Source organism: Adiantum capillus-veneris, chromosome 28, assembly GCF_014529385.1.
Source record: "Adiantum capillus-veneris isolate H3 chromosome 28, ASM1452938v2, whole genome shotgun sequence".
Taxonomy (NCBI): Eukaryota; Viridiplantae; Streptophyta; class Polypodiopsida; order Polypodiales; family Pteridaceae; genus Adiantum; species Adiantum capillus-veneris.
The window spans coordinates 86709931-86723845 of record NC_140958.1 but is presented as its reverse complement, the minus strand read 5'-3'; the positions used below and the strand labels follow the sequence as shown (position 1 = coordinate 86723845).

At 39.7% G+C, this 13915-nt stretch overlaps 1 protein-coding gene and 1 pseudogene across 1 annotated transcript; one reads left to right on the top strand and one right to left on the bottom strand.

Annotated features, from left to right (window-relative positions):
- Positions 1-11085: 11085 nt before the first annotated feature.
- LOC147420826 (small ribosomal subunit protein eS8 pseudogene) lies at positions 11086-11700 on the top strand (annotated as a pseudogene).
- A 1492-nt stretch (positions 11701-13192) lies between these two features.
- Positions 13193-13669, bottom strand: LOC147420825 (photosystem I reaction center subunit II-1, chloroplastic-like). The gene has a single exon (XM_086504710.1). The coding sequence runs from the start codon at positions 13661-13663 to the stop codon at positions 13193-13195; it is 471 nt and encodes a 156-aa protein (XP_086360836.1). The 5' UTR covers positions 13664-13669.
- Between the last annotated feature and the right edge of the window lie 246 nt (positions 13670-13915).

The following is a 13915-nucleotide window of genomic DNA, read 5'->3' as shown; positions in this document are numbered from 1 at the left end:
TGTACATCAGATGCATGCATAGGGTAAACCAAGCCATTTGGGGCTCCCATGAAAATCACTAAGGATCCACAATGCATTTGGAAAGACTTATCTATAATCAATGTCTGACACCCACAATCTGCTAAGCATCTCATTGAGATCAATCTCTGTCTCAGTTGAGAAACATAGCACACATGTTGTTGCATATATGATGCACCACTAGGCAATGACATGAGAATATCTCCAACACGTGCAATGTCAAATGCAAACCATCACCCAAGTGCACATAGCCAAAGATCCCACTAGAGATACTGCAAAACCACTCATGATGTGGTGTGACATGGAAACCTACATCCTCATCTAGCAACCAACAGGAATGTGTGTCACCTCTAGAAGACATGTAAGAAGGAGGAACACTAAAGGGAAACATTCCATCACCATCACTTGCATATGAATCCATCACTGTAGCATGTGTCAAAACCTCATTTTCATCTCGCATACATCTCCATTGACGTCTCATACGTCTGAAACAACAGTGCCTAATGTGCCTTGGTGTCATAAAAACTAATATCTAATACTCCCATATGAATTTCTCATGTTAAACTAATCATTTAAAATTGGGGAAGTGTCAGGGGAGTAAAATCTAGAATATTGGTAAGGAAATGTCATAAAAACTAATATCTAATACTCCCAAATAATTTTCTCATGTTAAACTGATCGGTTAATATGGGGAAGTACCAGGGGCGTAAAAGCTACAATATTGGCAAGGCTGCCAGACCGGTCTCTGTCAGGGATCTAAAGGAAGAAAACTAGGGATTCAAAGGGGGACAGTCTATAAAAGAGCAATGTGCTTCAATGGGGCTTAAAAGACCTAAGGTTCAACCCCATTAAGACTTCCATAGGCTAGAGTTCTTAATTTTAATTGTATTGTCCAAAGGCCAAAGTAGGGGAAATATTGGATGGTCATGGGAAGACTAAAAAGTCTTCCCACATCCCTAGGAAGGAGGGGGCAAGCCCTTATTGTAGGGGATGAGAGAGAAACACACACACACACACACACACACCAAATCTCCCCCTATTGGACACGTGTCAGCCTCCTAGCCCAGTTGCTCCCAATCTCCCCTCAAACCAATGAGAAATAGGCTAGAGTAAATTTAGTCTAAGTAGTTTAAAAATGCTTGATAAAAGAACCAAGCGAAATTAAGCTCCCTAGAACACTATTGGACAGTCCACCAAGGGGTCCAATGAGCATCCAACAGCCCAATGGCTTGCCTGATTCTTATTGGCCAGAAGCATTAGGAAAGAAATGGACTCATTTTTCGGCCTTTTAGCTCTAGTGAGAGAATGCTTCTTAGCCAATAAGAAGAAGGCTAACATTACGTAGAAAAAACCTTTTTTCTCAATTTGAAAAAATATCCATGAAAACCACTTTAGTAAAATTGTCACTAACATCAGAAAAGTACGCGCTTGATAATGACATCTTGCACAAGCGCCGAACACCTTTTTATGATCCGTTGTTGCTATCCTATGAAGTTTAGTTGTACTTGTGCATCTTGCACAAGCATCAATCACCTTTTTATGAAGTACTCACAATTTAAATTCAAACAGTACTTGATAGTGATTGATAGGTACTATTTAAGACTATGAAGGAGTTAGAACCAAGCAAATAGAGGCCCTTGAGGGGTATCTGGGACCTCTATTCGCTTTCTTTTGACCTCATGAGGCCCTGGGATTAAGATATAGCATTTTTTAAGCCCACGGATGCATCAGGAACGTCCAAAAACCTTAGGATAGCTCTTTAAAACGCTGAAATCTGACGTCTATAGCTCAAGATATAGCATTTTTAAGCCTAAGGCCTCATGAGGTCAGTACCAAGCTAATAGAGTCCCTTGAGGGTGGAAGTCTGATAGCTCAAGATTTTTCAAAGATGATCGAATTGGTCCATTGCTTGATGTGGAAGCCATGAAGATGAAAGAGCAGATTGATATGTGGTGGAGATGACACTTGATGGAGTATGGAAACATCGTGGAGTTTTTCAAGGGCACAATTCAGAAGGTTCCCTTGCATGCTATGAAGCAGAGATGACAAGTCAAGGAGGTCCACAATAATTTATGGTTGAAGATTTTGATGAACTTGTAGGTTTCAAATCCCACACAGGGGGACTATTTTGCAGATGGTTTCATTCATCCAAGATCAAGGATTATGGGAATGAAGAAAATTATTGAGAAGAGTCAGACTACTTTCAATAAAGGTGTTGGAGATCAGCTGTAGGTACTTAGCTATGATGAATTTTGGGAACAAATTTGTGCAAGAAGTAAAGCTAAAGTAGATGCGGCCTTGGAAGTAGTAGATTTAGTCTCAAAGTATCATGCTTTGGGCAATGTAACACAAGAGAATAGTAAATTTGATGCTAAAACTAAATTAACGGCAATTCTTCAAAGATTTCTTGCATGGGAATTACATCCATTAGTGGATCTTATAGAGATATAGATTGTGAAACAAGTGTTCTGCAAGCAAGTGACTTGACACGGGTTGTTCTTGATGAGTTCAAGACAAACCTTTGCAGGGTATTGATGGATTTTTCAGCATCATGGAAGCATGCGAGGCCAAACTGAACAACAGGATTGTTGAAGGCAATTGCATAGATAAAGTTTTGTATACGATAAAAATTGATGAAATGCAAAAAGTTGTGGAGATAACATGCATGAGAATGTAAATGAATCTATGTTTGTTGCGGACGGCATCTTTATAGCTCTTGATGTCACAGAGCAAAAAGAGGATGCCATTATTGATGAGTTCCTTGCAGGGGCTAATAAAGATGAACTTAACAATTTGGAAGGGATTTCTAATGTATGTACCTATTCAAAGGGGGTGCAAGAAGAAGCTTTATAGGGTGTCAAGGAAATTTTGAGTCACATAGATACATATAAAATAGAAGATGACAAAGAAACATATGAAGATTAACTGAAGTATGAAGTTTAATGTGTCTAAAATTTTTCGAACAATTGAAGTGCAATATATCCAGGTGGTTCTTCTTTGTATGCTTTCTCATGAGCTGCAAGATGAGGCAATTCCTAGCTCTGATAAATGATGAAGACTTTAGGGCTCTACGAGTTCAAAAGAGGTTGTTGTGGATGAAGATTTACAAGTTGAAGTGGTTTTTCATGACCAAGCTAGAAACTCAAGTAAAAATGTGTCCAATGCTACAGGTCTAGATTGTTCCAAGGTTCTTCATGATGGCTACGAAGACAGAGGGGGTGATGATTCTAGATCACAAAGGGTAATGCAAAGGGTGCACAATTTTCTTCCTTTTCTTGGATAGTGTACCAGCTATGGTTGGGTTTGGATGCTCTTTCTAATGATGCTTATGTTAGTGATGTTTTGGATGCTAGTAAAAGGGAGTCAATGCTCTTTAATGTGTGCTAGTAACAAGCTAAACTGAGGCAATGATTGTGTGAAGCTATCTGTATGCTTGCTGTTATGGATAATGATTGGCACTTATCAAAGTATATTCAGGTTAGAGGGGGTGGATGTCGTGATGATGTAGGTCCAAAGGGGGAAACTCAAAGTAGATACCACTTCTTGGGTGCTATCAGCTTTAGATAGATTGTTGGCAATTGTTGTTGAATTGGCATGTTGGTAGAGTTGTGGTTGGCACTACGATGGTTGAGATATATGCCTGATGTGGTGATTTGGCAATGCTCAGCTGGCAATAATTAAGGTTGGCACTAGTTTGGTCGATTTCATGCCAAATATGGTGGTCTTTAGAATATTTTTCCCAATATGTATGCCAAATGTGGCGTGCTTTCCAAAGTAGAAGAGGTCTTTGAAGAGATTTCAAACCCAGATACTACCTCGTGGAATGCATTTATTTTAAGCTACACTTTGACATGAGAAAGGGCATAAGGCTCTTGAGTGCTTTGCACGAATGTAAGCGGAGGGCATCTTTCCAGATGTTATTGCATACATATGCATATTAAAATCATGTGGAAGCGTCAATGTCATAGAGAATGGCAAGGAAATTCATGGGGAAATTACAAATAAAGGGTTGCTTGAGAAGCATGTAAATCTCGACAATGCCTTGGGTGATATGGACATCAAATTTAGTTTACTTGACAGAGCACACAAGGTGTTCAATCAGCTCTTGATTCAAGATGCACTTTCTTGCAATACACTGATCGGAGGCTATGCAAAACAAGGCTAAAGTGAGTAGGCACTCAAGTGTTTTGAGCAAGTCCAACATGAGACATCTCTCCACATTTAGTCACGTTCATATGTGTCTTAATAGTTTGTTAAAATTTAAGAGCCCTTAAAAAGGGCATACAAATCCACAAGAAAATTGCAAATGGAATTTGTGCTAGGCAATGCCTTGGTTGACATGTAAGCCAAATGTGGTGTATTATAGGGAGGCTTCCCAAGGGCCAAAGAGGTGGCTGCCCATTAAGTTAAAGAGGGCATAAGTGTGTGAATTAGGGAAATTTAAAAGAGAAGCATGACACAAGTAGCAAGCAGAGGCATAGGGGGACAAACTTGAGGCTCGTGCTAGGCAGTATGGGTCTCGAACGAGCTCGCATCAGAATCAAAAAATCTCCATCAGCCCTTGGCACGCCGTTTGGTACCATTCTTGCCAAATTTGATGCTACTTGACACAGTAAGCTACAACATCATCACATGGTGTCACATGCCACATCAATCATGGCACTGTGACTGATGGGTGAGAGTCAAAACAGGGTCAAAGGGGGAGATAACAAGGACGTTACGAATCGTGTGAATAAAAATATAGTGAAGAAAAGAGACAAAGGAAGGGAGGAGAGTTATGTGTGGAAGGGCATATTGTTAACTAAGCCAATGTCAGCTAACAAAATTTGCTAAAGGCCAAGATGTACGAAGGCATATTAAAGATAGATGCAAAGAAGCAGTGAAGATTGGAGTTACACATTTGCCCAATTAAATTCAAACCATTGTAATATTTTGTATATGTTACGGGCTCAATGAGAGTTCCAAGCTATAAAAAATAGGATGATTAGTGTGCGTAGGTTGCAGATTTAGTAAGTTATGGAGCCCTAAAGGCCTTTGGCACCCAAAAAATGCATATTTTTACCCTAGGTATATAAGGCAGTGTGTAAATGAAATTAGAGTTCTCAGCCTCATTCGTTGAGACCACTCTTTAGTAGATCTCATGAGGTGTGTGGCTATGGAGTCTTTGAGCTTCTCCTTGCTCATGTGACTTGATTAACACTAATCAAGGCTTAATTCTCTTTCACTATGCCTCTTGCATACTTCTTATGATTGATAATGATGCTTTGATTAGCTAAGTCATAACTCATTAGTAGTAAATCTCACTCTAAAATTGTGTGATTGCCCTCTATTCTTTGTATGTGCATGTAGATTTGATTGGAGTGTGTATGCTCAATGGATCTATGTGTGTGCACTTGTGATTAGTGTGTTGCATGATAGGATTAGTGATGTGTGCGTCTTTGCAATCATTAGTGTGTGTGATTGGGTTCATTTGAGGTGACAAAAGTGGATGTGGAGATTGCCAGACATCATGGCTTAGCTCCTCCATAGGCCAAGAAGCCCACTTCATAGAGTTACCAATTCTATTGCCATGATTAGCTTACTAATCACTGGGTGTTTCCATGCCCTAGCCGAGTAGCTCATTCCTCCGGATTGACAATTATTGTTGGTCATTGGAGCTATGCTACGATAGTACTGCCAACATTTGGCATCGCTATCGGGGAGCAATGGCCTACGCTAGTGTGATTTTTGCATAATTGGATTAGTTTCCTCACTAGTTTCACTTGTGTGTTTATGGTTTTGTGGATTTTGGATGTGTGTGCATGAAGCAATGTGTTCAATTTCCCCTAATTTGTTACCATATCTTGTTTATTGTGTGCCTACACACTCTAATTTCACACTAACCCTTTGCTTATTTCACTAATTTCTGTTTAAATTACACACTAATTTTTTATTAATCAAACGAACATTTTGTGCTTAAGCTTTGATATTTGCCTAATTAGAGGCTTGAATTGCATTCTCACATTGCCAATTTGTGCTAATTGCTTAACGATTTGTTGATTTTGGAATGCGATATTAGGGCTTTGGAGCATCGACGGAAGCGGCCTACACGTTGTGTAATTGGCGGTTGGATGGTGCTATTGGACCCAAATCTTGTGTGGTATGCTTCGCTGTTATCAATTTTTTATTTTGAGCTTTTGATTTTGTACTTTGTATGCCGTCGTAATGCCAAAATTTTCTTGGAATTGAATGTGCAAATTGATGGTTTCATGGCTAATGTGCAATGTTAATTTTCTTAACTACTTGCTTGAATGGTCAATTGCAACTGTGTGTACTAAAATAAAGCGTATGCCTAATTTTAGGTGTGTGTGCACTATTTTGCCCTTGTGTGTGCCCTTAAAAATCAATGTGTGCATAATGATTTTGATAATTTGATGATTTTTTTGTGTTATGGTAATGTCCAATTATACATTTGTGAATTCAAATTGCAATTTCCACATGATTAACCCTTGTGTGTATGCGCCTAAAAAATGGTGAAAATTGCCAATTATTTGTGTGTTTGTGCACGCGCGTGCGTCTAAAAAGTGCTTAATGTGCATGATTAATTCAATTTTTGATTGAAAATTTGATGTGTCTAATGATTAAATGCTGTTTTTTTAAGCTCAAAACATGGATTTACACACTATAAATGCGTCAAATTTTGACCTAATTTTGACGATTTAATTGCATAGTTTTGGATTTTATTCACAAAATTACTTGGCAATTAAATGGATGTGATTATTGATTTTTAATTTGGCTGCACCAATCCCCTATGTGTGGAGTTTTTTTTTTAAGGGAATTTTTTGGGTAATTTTTTGCTAAATTTTGCATTAATCTCAGATTAATTCCATTAAAACTTGATATCTTGCGAGCTTGATGAGCTTTTTTGTGTGTGAATTTACAGCATGACTTTTAGCGCTTTGGTGCCCTCATTTGTTGAGCTTTGAGTCTTTTGTTATTTTGGGGACCAGGCTGTTGATTTTATCCTAATTAGTATTTTCATCAAAAATTGCTATTTTTGGTGTGTTTGTGTATCTTGAAAGAGTCTGATTTGACTGCCGATGATTTTCATAGAAATTTTTGGGAGTTGTTTTGGTAATTTTTAGATTTTTTGATTATTTTTATCGTTTTCAGCTAATTTACGGACTAATTTTGGCATTTTCCAGCATTTCAAAATTAAAAATTGAAAAATTTGCTTCAACATGAGCACCAAAGAATTTTTATGGGTATGCCATGCAGCAAGGCATTGGCATTTGTGGCAAGAACCGGTAAAATTTTGACCTCGACAAAAAATTGACTTCGACGGATTGGTTAGGTGAGAATCGCCTCTTACACCTCTTAAGCTTTAAAAAGTCACAAAAAAAATCCCCTCCCAGCTATCTTAGGAGCGCACAAGATATTATATCTTATCCCCACCCCACTCTTTCTCTCTCTTCCCTTGGTCTGCAAAAAGCGCTTAAAATAGTCTTCCATTTTCTCTCTCTTTCCCTTTAGCCCACGCCAAAGATACTCTCTCTCTCTCTCTCTCTCTCTCTCTCTCTCTCTCTCTCTCTCTCTCTCTCTCTCTCTCTCTCTCTCTCTCTCTCTCAGTTTCCCTGGGTATCCCTGCTCAATGCGTGCCTTCTTCCCTTGCTCCACTACGCTGTCTCCTACACGCACTGCAAGCCACCATCACTGACTGACATATATATGTATATATGTATATATATATGCAAAAACCTAAACATAAAGAAAAAATAGGAAAAATCACAATAAAATTTTCTCCATAAAATATCTTTAAAATTTACAAATAATAGGAAAAGATAGTAAGAAACACAAAAGACAATAAAAAGGCCTAAGAATTCAAAATAAAGGTTTTAGAATTTACCCAAAAATAGTCATTAAAAATTCATTAAAAAAATACTCCTAAACCTTTTTCTTAAAATTCATAAAATTTACAAAAATCACAAAAAAAATCCTTTAAAAATCAAAATATTCTCAAAAAAATTATAGAAAATCATAAAGTGCCAAGAAAAGTCATCAAAGCGTCTACAAAGATAATAAAGAGATTTGGATTCCTAAGTCTTTCAATGCTTCGAGTCAAAAGCTCGATGCTGACAGTCAACAAAGGTACAACAACATCAAAGGCTCCTTACAATAGGCCTAGCTGGAGAATCAAATAGACAATGGAGTCTTCACAGTCAAAGAAGGAAACTCAATCAACAACAGAGGTTATGGCAAAAGAAACCCTTAATGCCAATTTGGTCCTTCAATAATCCTCTTTTTGAGAATTTAAGCTTTCTTTTACCAGATGAAATGTTTATAGTAAGCTCAAGAATGTAAAAAGTCAAGTCACCAGGGTGCAAAAAGCACTCTTTTGGCATAGTTAGGGTTGGGATATTGAGCCACTAAATGAGAAAAGCGTTAGTCCCAAAGCTTCAAATCATATTAAACTCTGTGCTAAGAGTCGTTGTTATTAGGCTTACGCTCAAGTTGGAAGAGTTGAGCATATCTAAGTCGTGTTGCTCATGATGGATGAGATGATCATAAGAGTCTAAGTCTATTAACTTAATCATGGTGGAGTGACGTAGAGTTCAACACTCATGCCCAATGCACAGTAAGATGAGGGAACATATCCTCGACAATGAAAACCCTTCCTAGTTGTAAAGCCACGACATATGCTTTTATAGCTACACTTCCTATCAGAAGAACCCCTCAAAATCTTTCTTGTGCATCATATTTTTTTAAATACATTTCTGTATATGCAGATAGGATGTCCCATCATTGGACATATGTATTAGACATTCTTTTTTGCTTCCACCTTTGCATCTTGAGTGGACTACATTAGGCAAAACAATGTTCCATCATGCTACCCTCTTATATTTGCTACCCTCTTATTTCCATATCCATCACCAAATAATCCATTCAATACTTTGTTAATATTTTCCATGCTAATAAGTACTTCAATAATGCGCATATCCCAAAGGAACTTTTTTCACTAGATTTTTTCCCATTTGTCATCCAGGTTTAGACCCTAATTTAGAACTTCACCATTCTACTTCTCTTACAAGTACATTCTCTTAATAAATAAACAAATCCTCACCATTATGCTGCTACAATGGGCAAATGCAACATCATCTCTCACATCGGAAACAAATTTGGACCAATGAAGGTGCTATAGTGAAATAAATATCGTCAACAAATTCAACAACCAATGAAGACATAGCCCATCCACAACCAATCAACTACCTTCTAGAGCTTCCACGGACACTTCTCAACAGTGCTCGAGGATGGGCACTAAAATCGGAAGGGGGGAATGTTAACTGAGCCAACGTCAATTAACAAAAGCTACTAAAGGCCAAGACGTACAAAGCCATATCAAAGACAAATGCAAAGAAGCAGTGAAGATTGGAGTTACACAATTTTTACAATTTTCCAAAATGGCCATATATTGTAAATTCCCAATTTAATTCAAGTCATTGTAATATTTTTAATGTGTTATGAGCTCAATGGGAGTTCGAAGCTGTAAAGAATAGGTCAGTTAGTGTTCCGAGGTTGTAGAGTCAGTAAGTTATGGAGCCATAAATGCCTTGGGTGCCCAAACAATGCATATTTTTACCCTACGTACATAGAGGAATCCCAAACCTCGAGCAAGTTCTTGCAAGCGATCCCAAAAACCAAGCAAAATAGCGGAAGTTAAAACTTAGGAAATTACAAAGCATTGAGGGTATTTTTTAATACTTGTGCACCCTATAATGAGAGGGTGAAAGTATGTGTATCTATACAGTTCAAACATCGTAATATCACGTTATAATTCAATGGTGTCATTACAGTGTGTATGAAGCTTTGCTACAATTTATGCATTATATCTAAACTTTTATCGTGTTCAATATGGCTTCCCTACCTTTAAAGCGCCCACCATGTGGAGAGAAAAATATCCTTTAAAAATGAACTTACCAAATTCATGGTAATAATGTTAAAAAATAGTGATTGTTGCTAGCTCTATTTGAGAGTGTTATTGGAGGTGTGTTTTGCATTGTTCAAAATGCTACCTTCTCTCTCTCTCTCTCTCTCTCTCTCTCTCTCTCTCTCTCTCTCTCTCTCTCTCTCTCTCTCCCCCCCCCCCCCCTTCCCCCCCCCCCCCCCCCCTTGCTATGGTAACCTCTACTTTGACTCTTGGCTCAATGATGGTAATAGATGTAATCTGCTTCACCACCTGAAAGGAGCTATGAAGATCGATACCCTCTTTTGCACTCGCATTTCAAATCGGTCCCATGTGTTGGTGCGAGACCTATGGGTGGTGATGTGCAGCACTTTGGTGGGCATTCTCACAAATCCTTTAACTTTCACCTTCTTGTCTGTTGAGCCTTGAGCAAGTTTGGCACTCACTTTTTTCAAGGTTCTTGATATTCTTTGATGACAAAGTAATTCGGATTCTACTCTAGCCTTTGCAGAAGACCCTTGTTGTTTGCTAGCTCAGTGCCAAAACAAATAGGACAAACCATTTTCCATGCCCATGACAATTTTTACATACGTCCTTCCAAGGCATATTTTTTGCATCTGCAAGGTAGATTACTCTTGTTCCAGCACCCAAGCATATGGAGGAGAGAAACCACCCACCTGTAAAAGTAGGCACCCCCATTATCTTGCTAGAAGGATCACCGATATGCTACGATGAGGAGCACCTTTGGGTTCATTAGCTTTCAAGCTAGTGGGTTTTGCAAAAATGGAGGCATGAACGATCAATGGTGTAGGGGGCATTTTGCAAAGAGAGAGGCATATTAGGAAGGGAATGAGGCATATTATGAAAGGAATGTCTTTGAAGGAGAAGTTCAAAGTGAGTGAAGGCCAAGAGCAATGGAAATGAACAGAGGGTGGCCTTGAGAATGAAAAAAATCTTTGCAATGCAGGTGAAGAGGAGAAGCACAGGCACTCCACGGTAGCACAAAGTGTGAGAGAAACTGCAATCAAAGAGAGAGGGAGAGAAGGGGAGGGGGGGGGGGGGGGAGAGAGAGAGAGAGAGAGAGAAAGAGAGAGTGCAGAAGAGTCACATCCAAGCTCGACCGCAGGATGGCTATCTCACTTGACTCCACGCACAAGAGGCGGGCAACAGTTGGAGGCAAGAAGAAGACATGGTGCAAGAAAAGAAAATCCAAGCTGGGTCGGCAACCAAGCATGAAAAAGTTGTCCAATAACAAGACATTTGGATCAAAAGCAACGACTAGGAAGACTTGTATCTTAGATTTTGTCTACAATGCATCCAATAATGAGCTTGTTAGGATGGCATAGACATTTATGAAGTCTACCATTGTTCAACTTGATGCTGCACCTTTCCGCCAGTGGTGTACCTAGCACTTATATGGTGTGGACTTGGGAAAGAAGAAAATAGCTTCCACTCTCAAGAAGGAAGCTAAGGGCATAGATGCTACCCCAGGTGAAGGGGAGAAGAATCAAAGCAAAGTGCATGTCCAGCAGAAGATATCTAGTCATAATGACAATCGCAAATTGGATCCTCATCTAGGGGATCGAATTGTAAGTGGACGCTTTTTGGCTTGCATATCATCTTGTCCTCGCCAATGTGGGCGAGCCGATGGTTACATTTTTGAAAAAGAATTCTATTAGAAGAAGATCTGAAGGAAGAAAGGAAAGGGTAGTCAAAGAGAAATTGGATGCAAAGTCCCCTGAGTTCTCTCTCTCTCTCTCTCTCTCTCTCTCTCTCTCTCTCTCTCTCTCTCTCTCATAGTGGGAACTTTTGCTTGCATAGTGGGTTGATTGTGAATTAATCCAAGACAAAGGTTATGCTTGTGAAAACCAACCATAAGGAGAATCCATGCATTGTGTACAACAATGAGACACTTGAATTTGTTGAGAGCTTTAAGTACCTTGGCCTTGAGGTTCCATCCAATCACAAGTGGCATGAATGTGCTATGCATCGTTTGGAAGCGGAAAAGAGAGAATATTATGCATTTGAGAACATGTGTAATGCGGGAAACATCAAGTGTTGGGTTCTCAAGAAGTATCTTTTTGATGCATTGGTGACACCGATTCTTCTTTATGGAGTTGAAGTGTGGGGTGGGAGCATCTCAAAGTCTACTTGGAAAGAGTTTGAGAATGTCCAAAAGCATTTTCTTACAAACTTTGTCCAAGTGAAGACACAAACACCATATATGCTCCTACTTCTTGAGTCTGGATGTCTTCCAATTGAGGTTATGGGCATGGAAAGGGTTGTGGAGTACATGATAAAGATGTGTCAAAACCCCTCACATCGACTTCCTACAATAACAATTGCATGGGAAGCAAGCAAAAAAGTTCAAAAGACGCATAAAAGCAAGATCTTGAGCAGGGGATGGATGCAAGACATAAAGAAGTGGTTTGGGAGATGGGATGCATTACACTTGCTACATGATGCTTCAATTGACTCCCAAGCGAATGAAGCTTTTCTACAACGCCAATGTATTATGGCTTGGGAGAAATCCGATGGGTCACGCTTCATACATTACACCACCCATATTGCATCCAACTACAAAACCATGTTCTTTGCTGAAAGAGAAAATCGTACTCACACTTACATGCTTGAGCCTATCCCCTTGTCAACGATATGCACTATCATAGTCATTCTGCTTAGCTCCCATTTCCTTTGATGTGAGATAGGGCGTTGGGGCAATGGAGAAGAGTCAAATCGATTGGGCACATTATGCTCACTGCAAGTTCGAGAGTCTGAGTACCACACACTACTAGAGTGCTCAGCTTTTGGTCACATCCGAACTTTCTTCTCTCACATTTTCAGCCATAACTTAGACCTACACACTTTTCTCTCCCAGCCAAATTGTGGTCTCTACATTGGGACTCTCATCACCACAATTTTGGAGCATCAAGAGACTCATCAACCATACACATACTACATCACATGTAACTTTGGTCCCGTAGGTCATATTTGACCTCCAAGGATGATAATAAAATCTATCCATCTATCTATCTATCTCTCTCTCTTGAGGAAGAAGTAGCGTAGGTCATATTTGACCTCCAAGGATGATAATAAATTCTATCTATCTATCTATCTCTCTTCAGGAAGAAGCAGTCTATTATAGAAAAACTTTACAATCATGAAAGATAGAAGACATGAGCTTGCCACAGACCACTTACAGAAAGAGGCATAAATGGGTGAGCAACATGCTCCTCACAAATTGTGAGCATTCTTGCTAGTGAACTTGATTGTGGTGGGGTTTATATTCTCTCCAATAGAGCGCAAGTTCATGCCAACACCCTTGCGACTGGCGTTCACTTTCTCGTGGTATAGTCCGTCCTTGGGATGAAGATACTGCACCTCGCCATTAGGAAACACTCGGTAGAACTGGTAGTTAATTTTAAACTTGGAACACAGCTTGGTGCCAAGGGCAAGGCACTGCTCCTTCCTAGCAAGCTTCAAAAGATTTGGCCCCAACCTCATGATCGGAGCCCCTCCCATCGGCATCTCAAAGATTTGTTCCTTCGGCGACTCCAATGTGATCACATAGAACTCCTCCACCTGTGCCTTCCTCAGACGCCCTCCTGTATAGCCCCCAAAGATCGGCAATGGTGTATCCTGCTTCAGTTGAGGTGGTGTGAACCCGGTCAGAGCCTCATCAGTGGCCATTGACATAACAACCATGAAAGGGAAGTGGGGCCAACCTTGGTTGCTGTGAGAGCAAAGGCTATGGTCAAGGACACCATTGCTCTTCTTGGGCTCACAGACTACACAGGAGTAGGAGAAAGTCTCTCTCTCTCTCTCTCTCTCTCTCTCTCTCTCTCTCTCTCTCTCTCTCTCTCAAGGAGTGTACGCTGGAGCGAGAGACAGAGAGAGACTCTCATTAGGAACGTGAGTGCGCCCGCAAGAACTACAAGGGCAAAAAATTCCTAAAAT